General features: G+C 44.4%; 1 protein-coding gene across 1 annotated transcript in view; it reads left to right on the top strand.

Annotated features, from left to right (window-relative positions):
- The window catches only part of HNRNPLL (heterogeneous nuclear ribonucleoprotein L like), a 1,042,368-nt gene that overhangs the window by 922,223 nt on the left and 92,536 nt on the right, over positions 1-27,609 (top strand). Inside the window, exons 13-14 of the mRNA XM_044057476.1 lie at positions 2,505-2,562; positions 2,660-2,758. Of these exons, the coding sequence (XP_043913411.1) occupies positions 2,505-2,562; positions 2,660-2,758 (157 nt within the window). The remainder of the gene's footprint in view (positions 1-2,504; positions 2,563-2,659; positions 2,759-27,609) is intronic.

Raw genomic sequence — 27,609 nt, 5'->3', positions numbered from 1 at the left:
ACAGCAGACCACCAAGAAAAACCATCCCACCACCCTGGGACCTTAACTTCATCCTGGAAAAGCAAAGTCTCCATTTGAACCTGCTAGTATGGCTACTCTGCAAATGTGCACATGGAAGACAGTCCTGCTAGTCGCCATAACTTCAGCCAGAGGGATTTCTGAATTACAGGCCCTAATGGCCTGCCTTCCGTACACTACTTTCCACAAGGACAGGTTACACCAAGAACTAAACCCTTCCTTTATGCCTAAAGTGGTCAGTGATATGTCCTTAAACCAATCTATTCATTTACCCACCCTCTACCCTTCTCCCACCAATGAAAGTGTGAGAATACTCCACTCCCTGGATGTACACAGGCAGCTAAGGTTTTACCTAGACAAAACAAAATCCATAAGAAAATCTAATCAGCTCTTTGTTTCCTTTTTCCCCAGGGCCCTGGGCAAGGCACTCTCCAAACAAACCATTGCATGTTGGATTAGAAAAACTATTTGCCTATGTTATTCACACCATGGCAAAAACTCCCACAAGGAGTTAAAGCTCAATCTACTAGGGCAGTGGCAGCCTCCAAAGTCTTCAGTGTTAGACAGTGTCTCTAGAGCACGTGCAGGACTTGCCAGAGCAATTCTGCAGGGCTTTGTGGAATCGACGACTTCTACCTCCTCCGTTCCTTCCAACTAAGCTGTGGTACTGACACACCAAGAATACTGCAACGTAGGATTCTAAGGACATAAAATAGTTGTGTAAAATCTTACCATAACCACAGGTGTCCTTTTCCATGTTGCAGTATTCCTTCCCACCCACCTAACCCCTTTATCCTTTTTCTCTCACTCATTACTGATCTGTCGTAGGTCTCCTGGGGGTTGTACTCTTCCCTGTGATCAGTTTAACCACAAAGTGCCTCCTTGATCCTATGACTGACATCACTGGCTACTCTTACTCCTGTCCTGCTGGGCTTTCAAGTTCTGAGGTCTGTGCATGCAGACATCACATTTAAAGTCCCTGGTTTATGGCCCTATGTGTTGCATCCCACGCAACTGCAACAGCCAAGCTGAAGCTTTTGTATAGGAACTGACGTACGGGTCACCTGAGGCAGAAAATCTCACACCAAGAATACTGCAACAAGGAAGAGGACGACATCTATAGTTATGGTAAGATTTTACACAACCATTCTATCTGTGTCTGCACAATAAGACTTGTCTCTGGTTTTCCTCCCTTTAGCTTTAACTTGGGCTGTTTTGAATGGCCCTTCTCTGAACACAGAGCAAGCTTCCCAGGGTGAGTTTTGGAAAAGAAAATGGCTTCCAGCCACCATGCAGATGTATGATGTCTTGTACTGTTTTTTATAAACCCTCACAGTGTGACGTTTCTTCTATTGGTGAAAAGGCAAAATGTGGAGCTCCTGTGTTTTTCTTTTGTAGGGGATTGTGAGACTTCTATCATCCTTGACCTCATCAACAGAGCAAATGTCTGGTACAACGGATTCTAGATGACGATGTTATTGGTTTCTGCTGTTTCAAGATTGATTAATGTCACTGGACATGATGGGTATTTCTTGATGCATCATTGTCTGTACTTCAGACAGGATGTCGTATGAAAGGACATTGGCACAATGTAGACATATATGCAGTGTAGTGCTTTCAGAAAGGTGTATTATGTCACCTGCATCTTCTGGACCATGTGTACAAAGAACTATCCTAAGTATAGAACTTGGTGAAAGCTTATATCTCTCTGGGAAGGTCTTTGAGGTTGCTGGTGCTAGACTGAATTTGCGAAGGGTCACATTGAACTTCGGGCTAATAAGACAGTGGGTGGTGTACTGCAAGACTTTCTAAAGCATCTCCAAGTGTGAAGCCTGTATCAGTTAGTCAGTCTGGCTGATGAATATGTGTATACCCTGAATTCTGACGCAAGTGACCCCCAGAGCTAAGCATTTGTTGAACACTGTCTAGAAAGTCAGATTTGGCTGTTTGACTATCCTGCAACTTCTGGGGTTGATGGCTTTGAATTTGAAATCCAGTTGTAGACGGACAGAGAAGAGATCACTTTATAGATCATCTTAACGGTAAGGAAAGACCAGATATTTATCGGCAGGTTCCTATTGTTTTAGAAATTTACCAGATAGACTAGCTTCTTCATCCTTATCTGAGGGGCATGATGCTGATTTGAATAGTCAATTTGTTAGTTAAGTTGGAGACTTTCTTGCCTCTTTGTCATTCCAAGCTAGTCTGTTACACATGGAAGTGGCATTGCACTTCTACAGTGGTTTAGAAAGACAGAAACAAGGTCAGATAGCTGTAGTTGTGGTTTCTTCAGACAGCATTTGTACTACCTATGTAGGAAACCACTTACAAATGCATTGTTTGGCATAGCAGAGGACTGGCTAGATCATGCTTTGATTTTTCAAAAAAAAAGTCCGTCTTTCATCATGATCTCTGCTGTTGTGTATTATACAGCATTTAAAATAATGTTTACTGTAATTAATTAAAATTAAACTTATTTTTTTCAGTTATGCCAAGATCATGATGTACCAGATTTCATCAAATACAAAGTGTTTGATGCAAAACGTGAGTTCGGCATTGCTTTTTTTCATAATTTCATTTTTCTTTCTAAAAATGTGTTGAAAATTACTGACACAAGAAAATCTCATTTTGTTTGCTTCAGCTTCTGCCAAAACATTATCAGGGCTGTTAGAATGGGAAACAAAGACTGATGCTATAGAAGCGTTGACCGTTCTTAATCACTACCAGATAAGAGTTCCAAGTAGGTGGCTTACAAAACTTTTTCCTTTCATTTGGAAGTTTCCAGTATTCAAAATCAAATAGCATACTATGAAATCACTGCATGATACCACATCAGGTTCTGTGTTTAGATCTTTGGATTTGTCTTCCAGTGTTTAGTCTGTCCTTTTATGTATTAGTAAGAATTAAAGACAAAGCTGTTAAACATATTTGAAGCATAACATGTTTGTACTCTTGTTGAAACTGTACTTTAGGTTGATGCTTTCTGCCAGGTACTGTACTATAGGTTCATAGGTTGGTTGGTACTAGGCTATCAGCCCTAGGGCCTATACAAGCCTAGCCATAACAATTCCCTGGCTATTTCTTCCCACATTATTTACTTTCCTGGACCCCTGTCTAGCAGGGCGACTGACGTGATCCCTGGGGTGAATTTCCTTTCTCCAATCCAAACGTCAAGGTTCCTCTTGAAGAGGTCCAAAGAGGCACTCTGCTTGACATGTATGGGCAATCTATTCCAGAGTCTGGGGAGTCTCTGGGTCAGGAACCTCTGTACTAATGTGGCTGTTATGATTCTTTCTCGCTTTGACATTTACAGTGTACTTAAAACTGGGTAAAACAGTTTTTTTCTATTTTTTTTTTTTTACAGATGTTTTATATAAACAGGTGTCAGTAGTACAACTTTACTACTTTAGAGTTACTAAAATGTGCATTTGTTTTTCTTTGTGTGATTAGAAAGACCAAAGGCTTAAGCATGTTTCTTTGACAGTAAAAGATGTATTCGTGTCAGTATCTTGAATCATTAGAATAGAATTGGTACCATGAGTAGAGGAATTTTTCTGTAATAGGATCTGTTCTTCGCCATCCATATTATATACTACTTTCACCATCAGCAGAGTTGGCATTTGGCAGTTGACACTTAAATGTGGTTCAAGAGTGGGGGTTGTGGTCAGTCCTCCGTTTTCCTATGACTTGTTCCATGGGGCAAGCTCTATGCCCGTGATGGAGCAATATTCATTAGGTAACCAAAGAAACAGCAAAAGAGTCAGGCATGCTGTGTGGGGAGATGCCAGAAGTAAGGTACATTGGTAAAGTCCCCTGCACCAGTGATGTTGGGCTCCCCTACCCCTCACACAGACACAAGATTCAAATCTTTCTATGCATGCGTATTTTTTAACATGAACAGAATCGGTTAGGCACAGTTTCCACTTGGTCTGCATTTTAATCCTTCTGATTTAATTCCATTTCAATACTGCTGTTGTCCATTTCTTTCACCCATTCCTAGAACATGTCATCATTTCTGCCTTTTTGTCTACATATCTAACAACTGGATATTTAATGATACTGCATTTCTTCTGGCTTCTTCCCATTCTTTTTTGAATTCCCCTTTTTCTCCTTTTCATATTTTTCTGTGTTTCTCATTTTCTCTTCTTCGGCTGTGTTTTTGTCATACCTTCTCTACTATTCCACTCCAACCCTTCATATTTTTCCATCCACTTTCTCCTTGCTCACTTTGGATATATTTTTTCTCTAATGGCATTTTCTATTCCACCTCTTTGTCCACCCCATTCTACTTTTGCAAAGCCTCTCCAGATTTGCATTCTTGTTTATCACCTCTCCTTTCTCGACTTTCTTGCATATGGTCCATTTTACACATTCCCCTTTTTTCTGTTAACACCTGTCTGCATCCCAGTCTCCCTTTCCCTATTTAGGGTCATAGATTAATGCTAGGCTAATTACCCTAGTGATCCATTTTAGGCCTAACCAATTACCCCATGTGAGAATCAAACCCTGCACCTTGCATCTTTAAAGTAAACACCTTAACCATTATGCCAACCTCCCAACTAAACTTGTTTCTAATTCATGTCACCTAGTTAAGGTCTTTCACCCTGTCCCAGATTCTCTGTACTATTTGATGCAGGGTGCTTCCCCTTTTCCCAGTCATTCAAGTCCATCTCCACCCCTTAACCATTGGTGGATGTATGTTGTAGTATATTTCTAGTAATTTGAGATGCCTTTATCTTCCTCCTTCTCCTGTACTTATTTAGCTTTGTAGCTGTTATATTTTTCATATTTCACACAAACCTGTCAAAGTCTGTATTTTAATATGGCCTACCTGTTGTATTCATCCCTTAATCATCACTTTTGCTGTTGTTTATTGGACCCCCTCAGTTGTTTCAGTTCAGTTTATTTTTACCCCTAGTTGTTTCAGTTTAATTTCTATCTTCTCGTGTCTCTTTCTCACTTCTGGTTTAATTTCCTGCAGTATTCCTTTTTCATTTGCTTAGTATACCTCCCACTGCCCTTTTTTTTTCCTGTTGTGCCTTTCTTGACCATTTTATAAATGTGCTAGTCAGGTTGCATTCTATTCATGCTATTTTTTTGGAAGCTGCCAAATTGTGCCAGCACAACCACACCCCACCAGCTTATCTGTTCTCAGCTGCGAGTCTAAAGCCATCTGCAAATAAGTTTAACTAGACCTTCCCTCCTCTCTTCTTGCGTAGCTGTTCCAGTTTTTCCCTAACACTTCTTGCTAGTGTCTCCATGACAGGTAAAAATAGGCTTGGTGATGAGAATCCTTGTCTTGTGCATCTACCTCCTTGGTCAGTGGTCCATTTGCAAGTAATAGAGCCCCTTGACCGTTGTCTGTTGCCTTCCTCCTATCCAACAAATATGTCCACCATTCTGAGAGTCCCCCAAGTCTGAGTAGGTATATTGTTCTGGAGTTGTCTACCATTCCTGTTGCTTTCCTCTGTTTTTCACATCTATCCATAAAAACCTGCAGTAACCACCAGGTGTCAACGGACTTCTTGTAAATTCCAGCTGTCCTGTTTGGAATACTTTCTGCTCTTTAGTATTTATGATTTTGGCATTTACATTAATTAATGATGTGGGTCAAAATGTCCCTGATTTCATTACTTCGGATTACCTCCCTAAGGGTCAACACAGCCATTGCTTTTGCCATTGAGGCTACCATCTTGCCTGCCTCCTGGTATTCATTAATGTGCTTGCCACCACCTATCTAACCCTCATTCAGATGTCTTGTAATAGTTTGAGAATCCATCTAGCACTGCTGTTTTGCTGCCTTTTATGCTTATTACAACCTTGGTGATTTTGTTCTGTAATCTCTCTGTAGGGTGGTAGGAGAATGTCCTTTCTCTTCCATCCCTTGTGCTTCTGCTCCCGGGCCCAGTTTTGGTTGAATGTTATGAACTATGTTTGCATAGACAGTGACATTTTTTGGTCCATGGGCACCAACAACTTTTGCAGCAGTTCTCTCCGCACCAACATTATCTGGGTCAAGAACCACTGTGAAGGAGAACATCAATGCTGACTGCTCAGCACCAGGATAGGCAATACCACAGAAATCAAACAGAATTCTCCAGTCTTCCAAGGACAGGCCATACTGGAGCTAAGCACCCCTTGTTGACTCTGCTGTACTGTTTGCCGTTTCCAAGAGGGTACACTAAGAGGATATCGCACACTATTCATCCCCTAGGTAAGATTCTAGAGCAGTTATTTGAGAAAGCAAGCCTGTGCATAAAGCTCTTTCTGCTTCATAGCTATAAACTGCTTTATACACATGGTTAGGTTCAACAAGCCTTAGCAGAGAATGCCCTAAAAACACCTAACAAGTTTATCACACTGTGATCCAGTCAGACAAATTGAATCACATGTGGCAGCTATGAAAAATATTAGGTCACCAGAGAACTTTGAGAATTTATGGAACACTTTAAAATATCCCTCACCAATGTCTTTATATGACAGGTACTCCCTTTTTGAACTTCAAATGAGGAAGGTTCATAGAATTAGCACTCCCTAGAGATTACATTCCAGAAATCAAAGAGAGAACTAAGAGCTTCTAACAAGTCCTAATAACAGTATGAGCAATACTTTGACTGGAGCTCTGCAGTGCTGGTTTCTGCAACAGATGTTGCCCTAGGGGCAGCAGGTTCGTAAATTAGTACTAGTTTAACTGCCCTTGTGGGCTATTTTAAACCTAAGTCAGAAAAAACTCTCTGCAAGTAGGATCCAGTGCAAGGCAGGAACCAGTATAAGTAGACAGCTTTCATTCCCACTGAGGAAAGCCTGTTGGCTGAAACCGGTCTGGGTTGTTTATTACATTTAAGTAAAATACCAATGTATTTAACTTACTAGCCTCATTGATGCTTTTCACTGTATTTGGTGCTGGCAATTTTGTCTACTATTTTAAACCTAAACAATTACCCCATGTGAGAATCAAACCCTGCACCTTGTGTCTGTAAGGTAAACACCTTAACCATTATGCCCTCATTCAGGTGATCACCAGTAGTACCACTGAGACCTTGCCAGACTGTCAATGTCTTGAAGCGGTCCTGAGCTGCTGTTCACCAGTCCCACTTAGCTGACCATCATGTAAAATAGATCACGGAAATTATATTCTGAGACAAGTCTGTTCTCTGTTATTCCAAAGTCTTCCTACCCGTTTGCTTTCAGATATTCCGCTCCTAGAGAAGCAGGAGTCAAAGTCGGAGGTTTATAACTTGTTAGAAAAAAGCTATCACAGGAGGTTCTACCAGACCAGATAGACTGTAGTGTTGACTCAAGATTCTTTTAATCCCCAGAAAGACGCAGGACTTCAGGGTTCAATTGCCATACACTTAGATAGTGGGAGCAATATGGTATGTCAAACTGCTGACGTTTCTGTTCTGCAAAACATTGTTTGTAGTTTGTTATTGCAGTTTTAACTCTTGAGATTCCTTTTCACATTAATCTGGAGGCCGGCCTAAATGCCTGAGCATTCTTCCTTTCTGTGGTCCAGGGAATTCCTTCCTCTTCCCAGCATTAGAACATTGGTGGTGTAAAGGTTAATCTGATGGTGCCATCTTCAGTTCTCATCACAGTTTGATGAATGCCTCTTTTGCTACTGTAGCTGTTGGGATGGCCTGAAGCCAGTGATGCCGATAAGTACCCTGTTGGGGGAAATGTCTCATCTTTTCCTTAGTACGTGTTACAGATGTCCATACATAAAGTTGATAACTCTCGTCTGTGCAGGAAACAAATTCTGCACCGACTTTCACTTTTTTCCCTGTGTAAAGAGCTGGGCTTGCCCAACTGTGCCACTAGTGTGCATACTTAAATTCTAGAACTATCCAGCACAAGACTGAGTCATGTGAGAAATACAGCAGAAATCACATAGCTGGCGTAGATGTGTAGTGCAGTTCTTTGGACCCTCTTTAGACCTCAACAAGAAAAAGTAGAATGGGAGTGCCTTCAAAATGTGTTTTTGTGCCTGCTAGCATATGATTTCAGTGCCTGACAAAACCCCCTCGACTCAAGGTTTCTAATTCTGGTTTGGACTTTCTCTCGACACCCCACCACCACCACCACACACACATATATATCAGGAGACTAGCTCATCTCAGGCCTTTGGCATGATCCTTTTTGTGGTTGTCAAGTCATCAGTCACTACCAAGTCCTCCAACAGAGAAACACTTTGTCATCAGTCAAATCCTTGCTTTGCATTCCCTTCCTCTGACACAGGAGTGTTGGTATCCAAGATTGAGGATGACTGTCTTCAGAATTTGGTCATAGAGGAGGTTGAAGGGGACTAGATTTAGATCAGTCAGCTGTCGTCTGCCTAAGGTCTTTAAGTCTGACTGTGCACCAAAGACAACACCCAAACCACTGAAGCAGCAGTCTGTCACTTTCCCACAGCTGTTTTGATCTGAGTAAAAGCGTTTTCATTAATTAATAGGACTAAGGCTTTGAGGACTTTTTAACTTGGTACTAGAAACTTTCCGAGGCTCCAGACGCCTCTTCTAGATCTGTTTTCTTTTTTTTCTTTCAGATATGATCCAGTGTCTTTTCCATTTGTCTTCAGCTTGTGGGTTATTGGATACAAATCTGATCCGATGCTAGCCTTTCCAAAAGACATCACCTCTAGAACTCCCACCTTCTCTGTCTATAATACTTTTCTGTACTGTATCTAACCCAGATCTCATTTGCTGCCTTGAGGTCTACAAATGTGATTGAGAGCTCCATTTGTTTGACTTTATGTATACTTTGTGTTTTTAGTGAAAGAATTGTCAATTTATTTCTCTTGCTGACTTCTACCCTTTGTAGGTGTTGGTGTGTGTTTTTGGTGTAGGTCCCCCCCCCCCCCCACCTTACTCCAGTGTGGTCAGTCCTTAGCAAGAGCCAGGATTTTATCAGGTTTTTTGGGATTGAGTTCCACTATTTCAGTTTCCCTCCATGCTGGGCCACCAGCTCACTAAGAGCATCCAGAGGGGTAACCACCCAGGATGTGGATGAGCCCCCGCATCAAAGCCAGCTAAAAGATACTGACACAAACACCCCTCCTTTCTATCCCCCTCCTTTTGGGTTGTACTGACATTAGCAAATGGTGACTGAGCCATCTGGGTTTTTCCCCCTTCAGGTCCTATGTTAAGATCCTAGTGTGTTTCTTCACATATTCCATATCTGTGTGAGGGGCAAACTCAGTCTGAGGTAGATGAGGAGCAGGGTATTATGGGTAGAAAAGGCAGGCTCAAGTTGGTCTTTTGGAAAGGCCGGCATCAAATTCAATAACCCACAGGTTGAACTAGATGGAAACATAGCACAGATTTTCTAAGTACATAACTTTTGATCTAATGTGTTGTCATTCTGTCCTCAACTGTTTGATTCGGATCCAGTCCTCTGATCTGACTCAGCCATTACTTTAGCTCATGGCCACCAAAAACTCTTGCTCTTCCCATACCCATAATGCACCAAACCCCTAACATACCCCAGATCTTGTTTGCTGCTTTCGAGATTAGACATGGTCATCTTGAGCTTTCAAGTGATTATTTAAAAAAGTGTGTTAATATTATCTTTTTCAAAATTCATTAATAGTTTACTCTCCCTTTTCATTACATTGTCTAGTTCTTTAATGCCATAGTTGGTATTGTTCATTTTCTATTTTTCTTTTTACACACTTGTATAATTCTTGATACCATTGTTGGTATCTCTCTCTAGCTTTTCTTTAAAAAGGTCACTTTTTCTTTTTATTTAATTTGTTGTGTGTAGGGATGTCAGAAAAAGGCCTTTTGGGTTTTAAGAAGTGCCAAAAGTGTGGGCATAACTCGCCTTTGTCCAGCATTCACACTGTGTCCATTGTTTGTGTCTGGACCACCTTCGGGTTGATTGTGCCATTTGCAAAAACTTTAATCCATGTGCATTTGAAGACAGAAAATAAGCTTATTTTGAAGGAATTACTTCCTACTTCCTTCTCAGAAGCTACTGCTGGGGCTTAATCCTCTAAACCAAAATCAAAGGACCCTTCCATCAAGTCTCCTAAACCTTTTGGATCCTTGACTCCATCTTCCTTGGAGCCGCCAAAAAAGAATTATAAATTGGATCTGAAGGACACTGCGGTTCGACCACTGTCAGATCTGACAACACCCTCCTCGGATCCATGCACTTCAGATCTGAGACTCGTACCCAGAACAAGATACTCACAAGTTTGTGTCTGCTACTTTCCAGCGTACCTTCTCCTTTTTTGGAATAGCAGCACTGTATTTTATTTATTTTTATTTATTTTATTTCGCATTTGTTAACTGGGTTGGTCCAGCTGGGTAAGAATTTACCCTTTTTCAGTGGAGACCCGAGGGGAAAAGCCCCAAACAGACATACAAATACATACAAATAGAGACAAATTAACAATATTAAAGAGCAAAACAATCTTATGGATGCAATAGATAAGAAGAACATAATGTACTCAATGGGATAGCACATAGCTATATATACAAAAAGTGTAGTAATAAGTTGTAACAGGAGAAACAATAATAAATCCAGCAGGTAAGCAGGAAGGAAGTTAAGGTTGTAGGTAATATAATGAAAAGAAACAAGGTATAATTAGATTAGTGGCTAGAAGAAGAAATGTGTAAATGCAGGGACTTCAGAATTGAGGGAAAGTAGAGTGAGAGTACAAAGTAGAGAGGGGTGACTGCACAAGGGACCGTAGGTCAGAAGAGGGAATGGTGCAAAAGAACATAGTAGTAGAGGAGGGATGTAGTGAACTAGAGGGAGGGTACAGAAGGAAGAGCAGTTGGATAAAGTAAGTTATAGAAAGAGGAAAAAGGTCTTCTAGATCAGACTTAGTGGTGAAGTGGGTATGTCGCCATTCCTAGCTTCCTCTCATTCTTCCAGAGTGAACTGAAGCTGTTGTAGACAGAAAGATGAGATTCCTCTTGGCGCAAATACAGATGGGAGTTCTCCCGGTTACTATCCCTTCAGGTCAGGAAGTCCATCCTTCTACCACTCCGCCGATTTCAGCTTCATCTGACCGATCATTTGAGTCCCTGGATCTGAGTCTTCTGTGTCTATCTGATTTGGATCCGAAGATATCTTCATCTTCAGAACCGTAGCTATCTCTGCACCAGCTCAGATTTTGTCAGAGCCAGATGACTCTCAGAGTCGAAGCGCTTCTGTCAGATCCAAGGTGCTAGTAGACTTCAAAGTATTCGGAGCCGTCTCCGCCTCTCTGAGCTTTGGCATTGGACAGCTCAACTCCGACTTCCACCTCAGGTAGATTGCTTTTGGGGCAGAGGGAACTGACAGGCCAGAAACCTGGCTTCTCTGCTCCATTGTCTTCCTTCTCCCCAGAGCGCTCTGCCTTTGAGGTAATGAAGAGTGTGTTCTCTGCTCTGGCAGGACAGATGGATCCCTCCCCCCTCAGGTCTTGCCTCTGGGTCCCAGATGTCTCTGCACCATGTTCTTCATGTTTCACTGTTGCAGATGTGGCTCTTAGCTTAGCTTTTTCTTCCACCTTTTTAGGAACCTCTTCTGCTTTGGTGCCAAACAAACTGTCCTTGTTCAAAGGAACATCTAGTAACTTTGATTTGACATGGTCTGGCAAGGTCTGCTCCTTGAGCCAAGCATGTCTTTTCAGTACAGTTCCAGTGACTGCTGCCTGAAGATGCTTCTAGGGCATCAAAGCCACAATGCAACATATGCTTACTGACTTGGCTTGCAGAGTGCATAAGCTCCTGCAATTCTTTATTTTCTGCACAGTCTGTAAAGGTTGCAACTTTTTGTTTAACAAGTTCCATAATATGCTGCTAGTATTTCAGCATGTGAAACTGACAAATCAGTGCCCTAATAGCAAGAGTTGCAGAGGTATATACCTTCTTACATAATCTGTCCAAAGTTCTGGAATCCCAGTCCGAAGGGGTGGGATTCTTGACTGTAGTAGCCTTGATACCTTTATTCCACTGAAAAATGATCTCTGGGTCAGCAGTAGGATTCTTGAAAAGAAATTTGTGTCAGGTACTCTGTAGTACCTGTCTGGTTTCCTAGGGGCAGGAGGTAGTGTCAGGAGTAAGACTGGATTCCATAAAAACATCATTATCCAGGACAGGGGGTATTGCCTGTGCTGAGGCACCTCTAGGAATTCTGAGTCTCTCTTTGGACTGAGGATAGTCTTGGCATTCCCAGTGGAAATGCTCTCTTAAGGTATGCGAGGTTTCACCAAAAGAAAAATCCTCTGGAGGGGAGGCAGAGGGAATGTATTCCTCTGCATCTGAATCCTCATAAGCAGATAAGGGCATGTCTTCATAATCAGAAATCTGAGTCATCTGACTCCTTGTCTGTAGAAGCTGTATGGGACTGGTCTCTTTCTCTTAGCAGGGGAAGGCTGACTTCCCCTAATCACCGTAATAAGGTCTTCTGCCATTCTAAGCATTTTTGTGACATGGGAGCAAGTGCATGCGCTTTGGTCATCTGTTTTCTAGGCGTAGTGCATACTCTGGGCCTAAGAAACTCTGTAGTTTTGGTTAAAAAAAGAAGTCATCAGTTGAGCGAAGAACTGCCTCAGAAGCCGGTGCCTGCACAGCAGCTCCGGACCCATCCAAGGTAGAGACATCCGCAGGCTCCATAGTCGAAGAAGAGTCTCGTGGCATACCAGACTCCGAATGGGTCTTGGTAGAGGCCTGCAAATCCACTGAAGCGGCCATCAAGGGCTGCGAAAGCACCAGAGTACTGGCAGACTATCAACTAACTTAACAGAAGCGTCATTGGCAGCTTTGGACCTATGCGGTATGTCTCGGTCTTTATCTTTACGTTTTTTTTCCGGAATATCGGTAGTTGGATGGCTTACTGAAGCCATTTCAGAATACGGAAATAGAGAGCAAAAGAATTTATCGACAAAGTGCCCAACGACGAATGGTTTGGGCGTCAAACAAGGTACAAAACCGACAGCGAGGTACATCGTGGCCTGAACAGGTGCTGCAGTAAGAATGAAAATCTCTGAGGTATTTGCTTTTCATGGGCAAGACAATTATTAGCTTTTTCTGACATCTGTTAGAGCAAGAAAAAAGGATACCCAGTGGGGTACTTGGCTTTAGAAGACTTCAGGATTATTCAATTCGTAAACGAAAATTCAGGTAGTGGCTGACCGGCACTTGCAAACTGCTTCTGCTTTGGGCTCCTCGGCAAGAAAGACTGATGTAATGGCATTGGTTGACTGTTTTTATACCCCTGACGTCAGTCCTGGAGTGACTGCATCCAACGCAGAAATACTAAGTCTCTGGTATTCGGGCTGAGGGCTACCTGCAGGCAGATAACCTAAGTGTGATGACTGCAACAGTGTGAATACACTCTTAACATCTACATTTATGGTAAGTGTACACAACTGTACTTTAAGCCACATCATTCTACTCCACAGGGACTGCCAGTTGAAAGTCTCCAGGCTATGCAGCAGGGTTTTACAGTCTCTTCTGATACTTAACCGGAGCATCCCGCCGAGGAAGTCCCTAGGATGAGGAAGTGCAAGAGGAGACACTTGGACACTCCCCTCAAGAGTCAGTCACCAAGGATACTGATTTCATTGAAGGGTCCCCAAGATCACAACTTGAAGACGCCTCATTCAGAGTCATTCTTGCGATACTTCAGCAGAGGGGTAATTGGTCCTCCGATAACCCTTGCCTATAGGAATCAGTATTCCTGGAAGTCTTTGGAGGTTGTTTGTGTTACCTCCTGGGTTACTCCACCCGCCGATGAGCTCATTGACTTTATCTGTAGGCGGACGTGGAAGGAGCCTGACTCAGTTGAGCCAATCCCCAAAAGACCAGATCAGATTCTGTCTCCACCTTGTAGGTAGCAAATACTGGAGCAAGGGAGTGCCCATAGATGACATGGTCATGGTGGTGACCACAAAGAAGAAACTTGCTGAGCAAAGTTTCTCTGTCCTTCCCCCTAACAGGGAATCTAGGGTGTTGGACAGATTTCGGATGTGTGTGTATGCTTCAGCAACATTTGCCCTTAGATCATTGAACTACTTGGCACATTTTACAAGACTACAAAGGGGTTTGATAAAGGAACTGTCTAAATCCCTTTTTGGGACAAACACTGCCAAGACTCTCACTTCAGTGGCCTCTCAGTTGGCTACCCTATAGTCTGTTTCTAATTTGCCCATGAGGCTCATCTCGCATGCAGCTGTAGATGCCTTAAGGGCAGAATGTTCAGGCACTTCCGTAAGGAGACATACCTGGCTGCGCTTGAAGGCCTCCGCAAAATCAGACAAGTCCTCGTTGATCAGTGCACCCTTTGATGGCAGTTTGTTGTTTGGCCTTAAAGTTAGACGCACTCTCCAGGGGTAAAAAAGATGGAAAAACCCTCTCTGCAGTGGGCGTATGTTTTTCAACTTCTCAAAGATCCTTCTGTAGGAATCAACGAGGAGGTTGAAAATATGGTTCAAGATGTCCCAGGGTCCTTTCCAAGATCCACATGGAGATTGCTTCCCAGGGGTAGAAGGGGGTATTCAAATGGACGACGATGCTCACGTGGCAGAGGAGGCCTGCAGAGACAGGGGGGTCCAGAGATTCCCTCTCATAGACCCTACCAGCACTTGGTAAACAAAGCCCAATTCTCCACCTCTTGAGGCAGTTGGTAGTTTTTCTTTGCACCAGATAGCCTGTCTAAATGTAACAAAAGATATATGCATAAATTCAGAGGATTATTTCCAGAGGCTGGATAATTCTGTTTTCCCTACCACCTCCACCCTTCGCAAAATTCCTGATGTTCCACCCAGTTAGAGGAAAGCAGCAGCACTAGAAATACAAATGCTGCTAGAAAGTCATCCAAGAGGTCTCACCAGACCAGATAGAATCCAGAACTTAAGATTCTTTTTAGTGCCAGAGAAAATGGACTGGAGATAATTTTTGGATTTCAGCGACATGAACAAAGCGCTTTAACACACTACATTTCGGATGGTCACGGTTCAGTCCATTCTGCCTTTTTTAGGCAAGGATAACCGGATGTGCTCGATAGACCTTCAGTATGTGTGCCATCACATAGAAATGAACAGACAGTCCAAAAGGTGTTTATGCTTCAGGCTGGGAGCCAGTCACTACCAGTTCAGAGCGTTGTCCTTTGGCCTCACACAGCCCCCACAGTGTTCACCAAATGCATAGCAGGGGTAGCAGCTCACTTGAGACTTCAGGGATTCCAAGTGTTTTCATACTTAGACAACTGGCTCATTACCACCCCAACCAAGCATCTACTAATAAGTGCAAGAAGTCTGGTACTCCAGACTTGCTTCCATCTGGGGATAACCATAATTTACAACAAATCCACACACACATACCAAAAGACAAACGAAGAATGTATCCCCAAAGAAAAGTCTACAAAAAATGTGATGCACACAGAAGTCCGGGAATCATATACCAGGCAGAAGAATTATCCTAGAATACGAAAGTGCATTCAGTCACGGACTGGTTGTATATGGTTAAAAACTCTGCTTTATTGCAGTAGGTAAGCACTTTCATGGGAATACCTCCCACTTCATCAGACCTTAAACATAAAATTACTGCTTCCTTTTATAAGAAGCAAATTACTTAATCACTGATTTAAATAATGAGCATACACTTATCTTAAAGATGTATGCCAGTATCTACCGTTCACTATGTATTGCAGATACCTTGTGCTGGCCACCAACATTGAGCCATTTCTCTAACAATATTTTAAACTGCGATCACAGTGAATATTGGCCAACACCATCAGTTCGGGCTCATTAAATGTTTTGTATTTTATACATAAAATATTATTGCATAAAATAGTTTTACATAAAACATTTTTACATACATAAAAACTTACCTATATAATACTATTTTAATAACCACTTATAAGAAGTAATCTTCCAACTATTGATTACACATGCTCTTCAAACAAAAACTAAATGTTGGCTTATACTGTAAAATTATGTACATTTCTAATGCAACAGTATGATGGTTAGTGCCATTATTTATAAGAGCTTGATTTCCTGTACAACAATGTAACCTATTTCATCTTCAGCTTAAGGACCTGTACTTCAATATAGGCTTTAATGGGATCCTGTCATTGATTCCTTTGCCTTTATTACCCGTTTACCTGACTGTCCACCTTACCTCTGACGTCTCTATTTTATTAATTATGTCACCTCCCCTCTCACTCTCTCTAACCACTTCGATGAATATAAAACGGAAAGTATGTGTAGGACCCTCAGTTAACACATGTTTAGCCAAGGCATTAGTACTATCAGAATTTCTTATACTTAACAGATGTTCCTTTATTCTTGTTTTAAACTCACTGTTGGTTTTTCCTATATAGTAACTTGAACATACATTACAAATTGCTAGGTATACTGTATGCTGGGTGATACAACTAGCTGAAACTAAACTTTAAATACATGATGTTATGTAGTCCTATCTCACCTACATTCTTACCCGTGGGTTCGGAGCCGAATATCGGCTCCGACTCTGACAATTTTATTAGCTCGAAGTCTCTCATTGGCTGGGCTAAGAGGGTATCCCATGATGCACTGCTACATATCCCCAGATCTCGTTTGCCGCTCGTGTAGCTAGGACGTGGTCTCTCTTGGCTGTGGCTAAGTACCTTCTTTTCTTGATTTAAGAGAAATTTGATTCAATCAAAAGCTATTTTCATAGATATTGTTTAAAGCTGTCTAATTTTGTCTGGTGTGTTAGGCTTGGTTATTGCGAGTTTTTGTGTGGTATCCCTCGTACTGTTCCCCGGGCTAGGCCCGTTTCAGTTAGAGGGCCTAGTTCTCCTGTTTCCTTCTGTGTTTACCAAAACGTTTAAATTAGAGGTTTTGGCTACCCTCTCCTTGTGTTCCTTTGTTGAAATTGTGCTAGTTTGTGTGCAGTTTGATCTCTGCTTTGGTGTTGATTACCTCAGTGTCGTTCCCGCCTTTATAGAGTGATCGCCTGTTCTTGTACTGTCTTGGTTTTTGTGTTGTGGGCACAGCAGTTAAAATGTCTAAGGGTATGAAGGAGCATAAACCTTCGGGATTTAAAAAGTGCTCAAAATGTGGGTACAAAATGTCCATAACCGATGGACATTCCATTTGTGTCTACTGCTTAGGAGCCATCCATCTGCAGGAATCCTGCAGCTTTTGTCATGCGTTCAGCCCTAGAGTTCTCCAAAAGAGAAAGAATAAGCTAATCTTACCGGCTCCATCAGCTTCATCGGAGCCTCCGGAGAAAATGCTTAAAACTGCATCAACCTCCTCGGCTCCACTGTCTTCGGGGCCGCAGGAAGGATCGATATCTATGGAACCGGCGTCTGCTCTAATTGTATTGGAACCTCCTAGGAGACGATCGCCTAGTATCAAACCTACTTCTGAGAGGAGATGGCATTCTCCATCCCTGTCCTCCAAATCCTCCAGGACCCTTTCGGATGTGGATAGGGTGGTTCAGAAGCTCCTCCAGTCACTGGTTTTGGCAAAATTGTTTTCTGCTCCGACCCAGTCGGCTCCGGAGCCCATCCCGACACCTTCTTTGATCATTCCTCATCCGAGCGCATCTGTCTTCGGAGCCGGAGTGTTCCGCGCCGCGTGATGTTTCTAGGCCGGTTCCGATGCCCCATTCGGCTCCATCGGTACCGACATCTGCTCCGACCCCATTGGCTCAGTCATCGGGGTTCGGGACTCGATACTCTTCGGTCGGGCCCGAGGGGGACATTTCGGCACTTATTTCGGTTCCGAGTCTCCCTCTCGGTGCTTCGGCTCGAGGAATTCAGACTCCTGTCATGGCCTCTGAGACTGGTCGCTCCTCTGACTCGGGGTGGGGGGGGGCGTACTTCGAGGCTATGCAGACAGCGCTGGCCAGGTCGTCAGCTGCATCATGCGCGTCGGTCACTCTGTCCCCCACCACTCCGGTGAGAGCTTCTGTTCACCACCCATCCATGGACAGCAGAGCATCAGAGCCTAGGGATACCCCCACGAGTGGTCCCCAAATTTCTGAAGGTCCCTCAGAGTTGGTGCCTGAGGAGCCCCCCAGAAACAAAACATGCAAGAGGAAGCACATAGACTCCCAAGACGAGTCCCTCACCTCTGATACTGACCTCAAGGAATCTGAGGGGTTCCCCAAGTCATCCTCTGATGATGTTTCCTTCTCCGATATCCTGGAGATACTGAAACAGAGGTGAATGGCCTTCCAAAGCCCCTTCCGAGGAGGAGTCTATTCCTTAAGGCTTTCGGTGCTCAACCCTCCGCCTCCTAGGTGTCTCCACCCTTCGACGAACTCCTTGACCTGATTTGTCGAAGAGTGTGGGAGAACCCTGATTCTGTGGAGCCCGTGCCCAGACGCCCCAACAAGTTTCTTTCCACCCCCTAGGGCAAAGAGTTTCTGTCTAAAGGTGTTCCTGTAGATGCCATGGTGGTGGCGGCAGCCACCCAGAAGGAAGTAGCAGAGTCTTCTTTATCCGTCCATCCTCCTAACAAGGAGTCTAGGACCATGGACTGGTACGGGAAGCGTACCCTTTCGTCAGCAACCTTTACATTACGGTCGCTGAATTACTTGTCTCCTGTCACTCTGCTCCAGAGGGATCTCCTCAAAGAGTTAGGAGATACTCTTGCGGGTAACGTTCCTGAGGCGATGGCTCAGTCGGTTAACGTCCTGGCCTCTACCCTCAACTCCATTGTCAACTCATCCATGCGGCTCATTTCGTATGCAGCCGAGGGAGCGAGTAGGGCAGCAAGCTCAGGGGTCGCCCTTAGGAGGCAAGCCTGGCTGCACCTGTGTCCCTTTGCGGAGGCCTTCAGGTCTTCCTTCGCTGACTCCCCCTTTGATGGTTCCTCCTTGTTTGGGACCAAAGTGAAAGACACCCTCACCGGGTGCGAGCAAGAGGGAAAGACCCTGTCTGCCGTAGGGGTCCGATGTTCATGTTACACTGCTGCAGTCATTACACTTGGGTTATCCTGTCGTCAGGCAGTCCCGCAGTTGGCCAGAATTCCAAAGTCTTGGTCCGGCGTCAGTTGCTGTCGCCTCCTCCCTGACGTCAGTGCAACAGGGGTATACAAGATGCAGCCGACGCCATTTTCTACAGTCTTTCTTGCCACGGGGTGCCGAAGCAAAAGCAGTTTGCAAGTGCCGGTCGGCCATCTCCTGAGATTTTCATTCCGAATCCAGAACCGAAGTCTTCTACAAAGCTAAGTACCCCGTTGGGGAAACTTTTTCTTACCTCAGACCGATGTCAGTAAAAGTTAATAACTGTTTTTCTTGTGGGAAGCAAATACCTCATAAGGATTTCCACTCCTATTGTATCCCATGCCTAGGCCCTTACCACGACGTTACTGGTTGTCGGTTTTGTGCTAGGTTTAACAAGCGCACTATTAAACATCGGTTTGATTTTGCCCGACATTATTTTGGTAGAAATTTCAATTATACCATGCCGTCAGAACTTCCAACGACCGGGATACACAAAAAGTGCAAAGACAATGATAGGCATCCGAGGCCCAAAACTGACGACGAAGCCTCTTCTAGGCCAGTCACCGGTTCTCCGGTTTTCAGGCGCCTTCGCAGCCCCTGACGACCGCTTCTGTAGAACCACAATCTGCCTCTGACTCCCACGTGGAGATGGCTGGGCCTTCGGACGCACAAGCTCTTCAGCCTACCGAGACTAACCTTTCAGAGGGATCCGGAGTAGCTGAGCAACCCACAGCTACAGAGGGTGTCTTTAGACCTACTCAGTTAAGCATTAAACCCTCAACTAAGTCTAAGCCTCCTTTAAAGTCAAAGAAACAAATTCAGCATTCTCCAGGACAGGCCTCCATGCCTAAGAAACAAATGCTCAAAATGTCCGAAGACCTAATTACTCTGATCAGGGGGTCCCATTCCCCCTCCTGATAAAAGGCCTAGACAGGTTGCAGACTATGACTCATCCGACCAGGTGTCCATCTCTTCTGATTCATCCTCAGACTTTGGATTCTCTTTACCCCCTTTTGAGGATTCTGATGCTGAGGAATCAATTCCATCAGCCTCCTCGCCTGAGGACTACTCCTTTGGGGAAACACTACATACCATGAGGGAGCATTTCCACTGGGAAGGCCAGGATTACTCAGAATCCAAGAAAAGGCTCAGAGACTTCCTTTTATTACCTCAACACAGACCCCTTGCTATTCTGCCAGTGTTAGATATTGTCGATGATGTGTATACTGAATCCAGCTTAAATCCTGATTCCTTACCTCCCGCCCCTGTCAAACCTGACAGATACTACAGAGTCCCTGACTCACATAAATTTCTGTATAAAAGCCCTGTTGCTGACCCTGAAACTATTTCTCAGGGACCCAAAGGAGTTGAGGCTTCATCAGCCAAGAATCCAGTTCCCTCTGACAGAGATTCCAGAGCATTAGACAGATGGGGAAAGAAAGTATATACGTCTGCAACTTTAGCAATGAGAGCCTTAAATTGCCAGTTTCACATGCTAAGATATCAGCAATTTTTACTGTCTCAGTTAAAACAAAAAATGCTTCCAGAATCTGATCCTCCTAATTTAAAAAAAATGCAGGATTTATTGCATGCAGCTGAACAAGTGGGAAAGCATACTTTGCAATGTGGTTTTGATTCTCTAGAGGCCTCCTGCAGAGCAGCAGTTACAGGCTCTGTTATTAGAAGACATGCCTGGTTAAAAGAACATACGTTACCAGATCATGTTAAAGCAAAATTATTGGATGCACCTTTGCAGCAGGATGTGTTATTTGGAGTTAAGGCAGAAGAGGTATTAAAGAAAATGGAGGACAAGGCAAAATCTATGCAAACGGTGAAGGATTTCTTACAGGTTCAACCTCCTAGATTTAGCAGAAACTGGCCAAATAAGAATTGGTCCTTTCCAATTACAGACAGACCTCAAAGGGGAAGATACAGACATCCAAGAGGTAGAGGTCAAACACAAGGTCCTTACAGGCCTCGACAATGGGTTGCATCAGGCCAGAAAGAAGGGGAAGACAGGCCACAATCATATAAAAAGCAGCTCCAATGACTTCCCACTACAGCTGCCAAACAAATCCGTCTTGGCAGCCCCCTTGGGAGGAAAACTGGCACTCTTCTACCACAATTGGCAAATGATCACCAAAGACAAATGGGTTCTCAACATTGTATTTCAAGGTTACAGGTTCCACTTTCACACTCTGCCTAGGTTAAAAGGAATGCCAAATCTGCCACCAAATCAATGGGCAGAGGCTCAAAAACAAATTACAGCACTCATGGATATGAGAGCTATTCAAAAGGTACCATCACAGGAGCAAGGACAAGGATTTTACTCAAGACTCTTTCTGGTACCCAGAAAGGACAAAGCCTGAAGGCCCATTCTGGATCTTTCATCTCTAAACACTTACCTGGATGTTCCAAAATTCAAAATGTTGACATTACAGCAGCTTCTTCCCATGCTGGGCAAGAAAGCTTGGCTCATGACTTTGGACCTCAAAAAGGCATACCTGCATGTCCCTATCAGACAAAACTGCAGAAGATACCTCAGATTCATAGCTGGTTCAATGCACTACCAATTCTCTGCACTGCCCTTTGGCTTATCTACTGTGCCCAGGGTCTTAAAGTGCCTGGCACCAGTAATTGCATTTTGCAGACAGAAAGGAATACAAATTTATCCGTACCTGGACGACTGCCTGATTCAAGCAGAGAGCAAGGACACTCTTCTAAAGCATCTGGCGTTTGTAAAAAAGTTAAGTTGCCTGGGGTACACAGTAAACTAAAAGAAATTAAAACTAGTGCCCTCACAAGAGATTATATTCCTGGGTGCCAGCTTGAACACAGTGGCCCAGATGGCTTATCTCATGCCAGACAAACAAGGACAACTGACTCAATACTTTCAATTAATGGCAACAAAGACCCAGCTCCCTGCAAGAAAAATTCTGCAGACCTCGAGTTACATGGCATCCTGCATACTACTAATTCCATATGCCAGGCTGCATATGAGGAAACTACAATGGTACCTAAAGAATGTATGGTCTCAACACTGTCAAAGTTTGGAAACGGTTATACCACTGATCCCTTGCCTTCAACAGGAGTTTCAATGGTGGGCTCAAGCTTGTCACCTCAACAAGGGATAGCCTTTTACGCAACCCACAGCCCGGCAAACACTGACAACAGATGCATCGGATTACGCCTGGGGAGCACACATGGCAGGCAAATGTATTCAGGGCACGTGGACCGCAGAACAAAGGCATCTTCACATCAGTCAAAAAGAGATGCTAGCTGTACAAAATGCGATTATAGCTTTCAAGGACCTGCTGCATCCAGGACAACTAAGACAGACACCACAGTTATGTGGTACATAAACAAGCAAGGGGACACTCACTCCTACCCCCTATGCAGACAAACTATGACCTTATGGAACACAGCTATAAACCTTCAAGTTCATCTGCAAGCACAATTCCTGCCAGGAGAGAAAAACACACTGGCAGACGACTTAAGCAGAAACATCATGGATCCCCATGAATGGGAGTTGAATCCATTAATATTCAGAATGATAACACATAAATGGTGGAGCCCGGACATTGATCTGTTTGCATCCCCAATAAACTACCAGCTACAAAAATTCTGCACAAGGAGTTACCATCCACATGCATGGAAAGTGGATGCCCTCTCATTTAGCTGGAAGAATCTACAAGTATACGCTTTCCCACCACTACCTCTCCTGCCAAAGGTACTCATAAAAACCAGGCAGGAAGAGCCAAAGATGATCCTAATTGCACCAGACTGGCCACGCCAGCACTGGTACCCAATCTTAAGGAGCTTAGCACAAAAACCACCCTGGATTTTGCCTCAAATCCCACATCTGCTGACTCAGCACAACAAACAAATACTACACAGCCAGCTAAAGAACTTAAACCTAGCTGCATGGAAGATTCCTTAGTCAAGCAAGCAATGCCTCTCTCCAAAGCTGTTATGGATGTCATTCTGGAGGCCAGAAGGCCTAGTACCAGGAAAGCCTATTTGGATAAATGGAAGAGATTCTGTGCCTGGAACCAAGTTCACAGCCTTGACCCTCTTGTACCAAACATTCCTCAGATACTACAATACTTAACTGAGATGCTGGACAAAGGACTCTCCTTCTCATCCATCAAGATCCACGCCTCTGCTATCTCTGCTCATTACAACACGGATCCACCAATTTTCTCTATTCCTCTGTTAAAACAGTATCTCAGAGGGGCTAAAAACATAAGACCGCCCCGTAGAGCCCCTACTCCAACTTGGGACCTCAACTTTGTTTTGGAGAAGCTAACTTTACCTCCTTTTGAGCCAGCCAACACAGCAGAATTAAAATATATCTCTTGGAAAACTGCTCTGCTTCTGGCAATAACATCAGCACGAAGAGTTTCAGAATTACAGGCTCTAATGGCAGTGGAACCTTTATTTTCCACCAGGACAGGGTGTCTTTACGAACTAACCCTACTTTTATGCCAAAGGTGGTATCCAGTGTGGCTCTAAACCAAACTATTCACCTGCCAACTTTTTTATCCTAAACCACAGAATAAAGGGGAGAGACTACTGCACTCTTTGGACATTCATAGGCAGTTGCACTTCTACTTGGACAAAACCAAAGCTTTCAGAAAATCTGAGCAATTATTGGTAGCATATGCTGCAGGAGCACAGGGAAAAGCCATTTCAAAACAGACTATTTCAAAATGGATATGACATTGTATACGTTTCTGCTACACATACCATGGAAAACCTGTACCTAGCAGCATTAGATCTCACTCCACCAGGGCAACAGCCACTTCAGCTGCCTACCTCAGGGGAGTACCTACCAAGGATATTTTGGAAGCAGCAAGTTGGAGTTCTGTATACACCTTCAAGCATTACCATCTGCCTCTATACTCTAAATCCAGAGCTGGCTTTGTCACTGCAGTGCTGCAGGGCCTTATAGCCACCCCTATTGCCTTATAGGACCAGCCACCCTTCCTCAGCTTTGGGATTCTACCAAAGTGTAATGACTGCAGCAGTGTAACACGATGAACATAGTACAGTTTTGTACCTACCATAAATGTAGATGTTCGAGTGAAAACACTGCTGCAGTCCAGGTTACCCTCCCTCCTTCCCCTCTTACTGGCTGGTATGTACCCATGTCTTCTACCCTTCCTACGGGGAGTATTTGCTGGTAGCTGTAAGTTGATTTTTGCTTTTCTTATGTATGTTTTATTAGCAATTGGAATTGCCTACATATTTAGAGGCACCTGATATCTCGGGCAAGAAAAACTGAAGAAAATGGCGTCGGCTGCATCTTGTATACCCCTGTCACACTGATGTCAGGGAGGTGACAGCAACCGACACCGGACCAAGACTTTGGAACTCTGGCCGACTGCGGAACCGCCTGACGGCAGGATAACCCACGTGTAATGACTGCAGCAGAGTCTACACTCAAACATCTACATTTATGGTAGGTACAAAACTACTTTTTTCCCTTCCTTCTAGGCCTTATCCCAAGGCCCAGTGGGGGGGGGATGTGGTTCAAGAAATCAGAGGTTTTTCCCTGCCACACAAGTTGAACCCCCTCCAGAGGCAGAGGAGGGGGGGTTATTCAGGGAGACGTCGCCCCAGAGGCAGAGGGGGCCCCCACAGTTCTGGAAACCGCGACTCCTTCCGTGGTTCTCCATACTCTCATTCCTGGGGGTGTGCCCGACTACGCTTATCTGGAGCCAGTCGGGGGTCGAATTTCATTATATCCAGAAGCCTGGGAAAGAAAAACCCAGGACCGATGGGTATTACGGATAATTTCCGGAGGTTATCTCATTCCATTCTCGTCAGTACCCCTGCCAATCAGAAAAATCCCGGACGTACCACCCAGTCAAAGGGATCAAGCAGCCTCAGAGGTCTCGCAGCTGCTAGAAAAAGGAGTTATCCAGCGTGTCCCCTCAGACCAAATCGGATTAGGGACTTACTCAAGATTCTTTTTGGTGCCGAAAAGAACAGGGGACCTGAGACCCATACTAGATCTCAGCCAACTCAACAATCACGTACACAAGTCCAAGTTCCGTATGGTCACACTACAACCGATTCTCCCATTGTTGGGAGAGGAGTTATGGATGTGCTCCCATCGACCTCAAGGATGCTTACTACCATGTGAAAATGGACAGAGCATCCAGGAGTCACCTACGCTTGCGGCTAGGAGCCAGCCACTTCCAGTTTTGAGCCCTGCCCTTTGGTCTCACCACAGCCCCCAGGGTGTTCACCAAATGTATGGCGGTGGTGACGGCTCACTTGAGAAGTCAGGGATTCCAGGTGTTTCTGTACCTGGACGACTGGCTCCTTACCGCCCCCACCAGGCATCAACTAGTTCAAACCAGGGACGCTACCATCAATCTGTCACCAGTTGGGCATAACAATAAATTGAGAAAAATCTGCCTTATTGCCTTCACAGCGTGTCACCTTTATAGGAGCAGATTTAGACACCATTCGAATACGAGCATTTTTACCACAAGAAAGGATCACAGTATTACAACAACAGATGCACATGCTGATGCCCCTGAGACAAGCGAAGGCAAGACTGGTTCTCCAACTCCTAGGGACCATGCCAGCAACTATCATGTTGGTCCCTCTAGCGAGATTACACATGAGACTTCTTCAATGGCTCCTCTTTGTTCAGTGGTCTCTCCAAAGACTCCCACTATCTCATCCCATCTTACTCACGGACAGGTGCAAGCAGGACCTCCATTGGTGGCTGTGCACCAACAATTTGAATGGGGGAAAGCCCTTCGTTCCACCCATCCCTATTGCCACGGTGACCATGGACGCCTCCCAGATGGGGTGGGGGTGGGGCATTATCTTGGCAGGACAGTCCAAGGCACGTGGCAAGAACACGAGATAAATTTGCATATAAACGTCCTGGAGATGAGAGCAGTGCTTCTTGCGTTGCAGGCACTTCAGAGCGTTCTTCCTGTAGGGACGATTGCGATGCATGCAGACAACATGTCAGTAGTGTGGTATCTCAACAAGCAAGGGGGAACCCGGTCTTATCCTCTGTGCAGAGAGGCTATCAGAGTGTGGCATTGGGCAGTAGCTTCCCAACGGTTTCTGGTGGCAACACACATTCCGGGGAAGTCCAACGGAATAGCAGACAGGCTAAGCAGAGCTATCCTGATGCCTTACAAGTGGTCCCTGAATCACCTGGTTGCAGAGTGAATCTTCAGCAGATGGGGTCAGCCTTGCTGTAACCTTTTTGCCAGCCCTCTCAATGCGAAATGCAGCAACTACTTCACCCTGATCCCCCCCCATAGGGGGACTCGCCCAGGGACGCTCTGATTCACGATTGGCCCTCCGGTCTGCTTTATGCTTTCCCTCCGTTTCCCATGCTGTCAAGGGTGATTCAGAAAGCGCAATCCTTGGGAAGCAGAATTATTCTGATTGCTCCACACTGGCCTTGTCAAGTCTGGTTTCCCTTTCTTCGACCATACATTGTGGACACTCCTTGGAATCTGGACCCTCAACCAGATTTACTGACACGTCGGGAAAGTGCCACCCCTCTCTGATGACCCTCCGGTTGACAGCCTGGCTACTCCACTTCCATCCTTTGTCAGACATCATAATTTTTCACCGGAAGTGGTCCATATATTATCGTCCTCTCATAAACCATCCACTGGAAAGATTTATTCTAGTAAATGGAAAAGGTTCTCTATCTGGGCACATACTAGAGGCATTGATCCTTACACAGCTCCAATAGATTCAGTTCTGGAATTCTTGTCTATGCTTTTCCATCAGGGGTCCGCATCAGCCACCATCAAAGTTCAACTGGCGGCGATATCTAATTTCCACTTGGCGAATGAACCTAGTCTCATGGCACACAGACTATGCAACGCATTCCTCAAAGGTACTCTGTTGCTTCGTCCCCCAGTGTCCGAACCTATCATGCCCTGGGATCTCAATTTTGTTCTACAAGCCCTTCCTTTACCACCATTTGAGCCTGCAGCTACCTGTGAATTGAAATTCTTGACATGGAAAACAACATTCTTAACAGCAGTCACTTCAGCGAGGTGGGTTTCGGAAATTCAAGCCCTCTCCATCAAACCCCCATATTAATCTTCCATAAAGATAGGGTCTCTCTTAGACCAAACCCCTCATTCCTTCCTAAAGTGGCTTCCATGTCTAACTTCAATCAGTCCATTGAGCTTCCTGTTTTCTTCCCCCACTTTTCCTAACTAGGCAGAATTTAGATTTCACCAATTGGATGCACATAGACAGTTACGCTTCTATCTGCACCGGACAAAAGATATCCGGAAATCTGACCAACTTTGTCTCCTTTTCGGAAAACCGAATGGGTTCTCCGGTATCCAAGGTCACACTGTCTAGATGGATAGCCAGTTGTATCTCTTTCATCTATCAAGCAGGAGGTAAAAGTCTGCCATTTCCAGTCAAGGCACATTCTACTCTGGCTGTTTTTACATCCACAGCCTATCAAGCTAGATTGTCAATGGATGATATATGTGCTGCAGCTACTTGGGCTTCTCCTCACACTTTTGTTTCTCATTACAAATTGGACATGGTCTCCAGGGGCATGTCTTCCTTTGGCTCCACAGTTCTCAGGAGTATTTTCCTATGAGCCACCCAGGGTGTAGGTGCTAGGGACGCT

The sequence above is a fragment of the Protopterus annectens genome, chromosome 1.part2, assembly GCF_019279795.1.
Source record: "Protopterus annectens isolate FY-2018-M chromosome 1.part2, PAN1.0, whole genome shotgun sequence".
Taxonomy (NCBI): domain Eukaryota; kingdom Metazoa; phylum Chordata; order Ceratodontiformes; family Protopteridae; genus Protopterus; species Protopterus annectens.
This window is presented reverse-complemented; position numbering and strand designations above follow the sequence as displayed.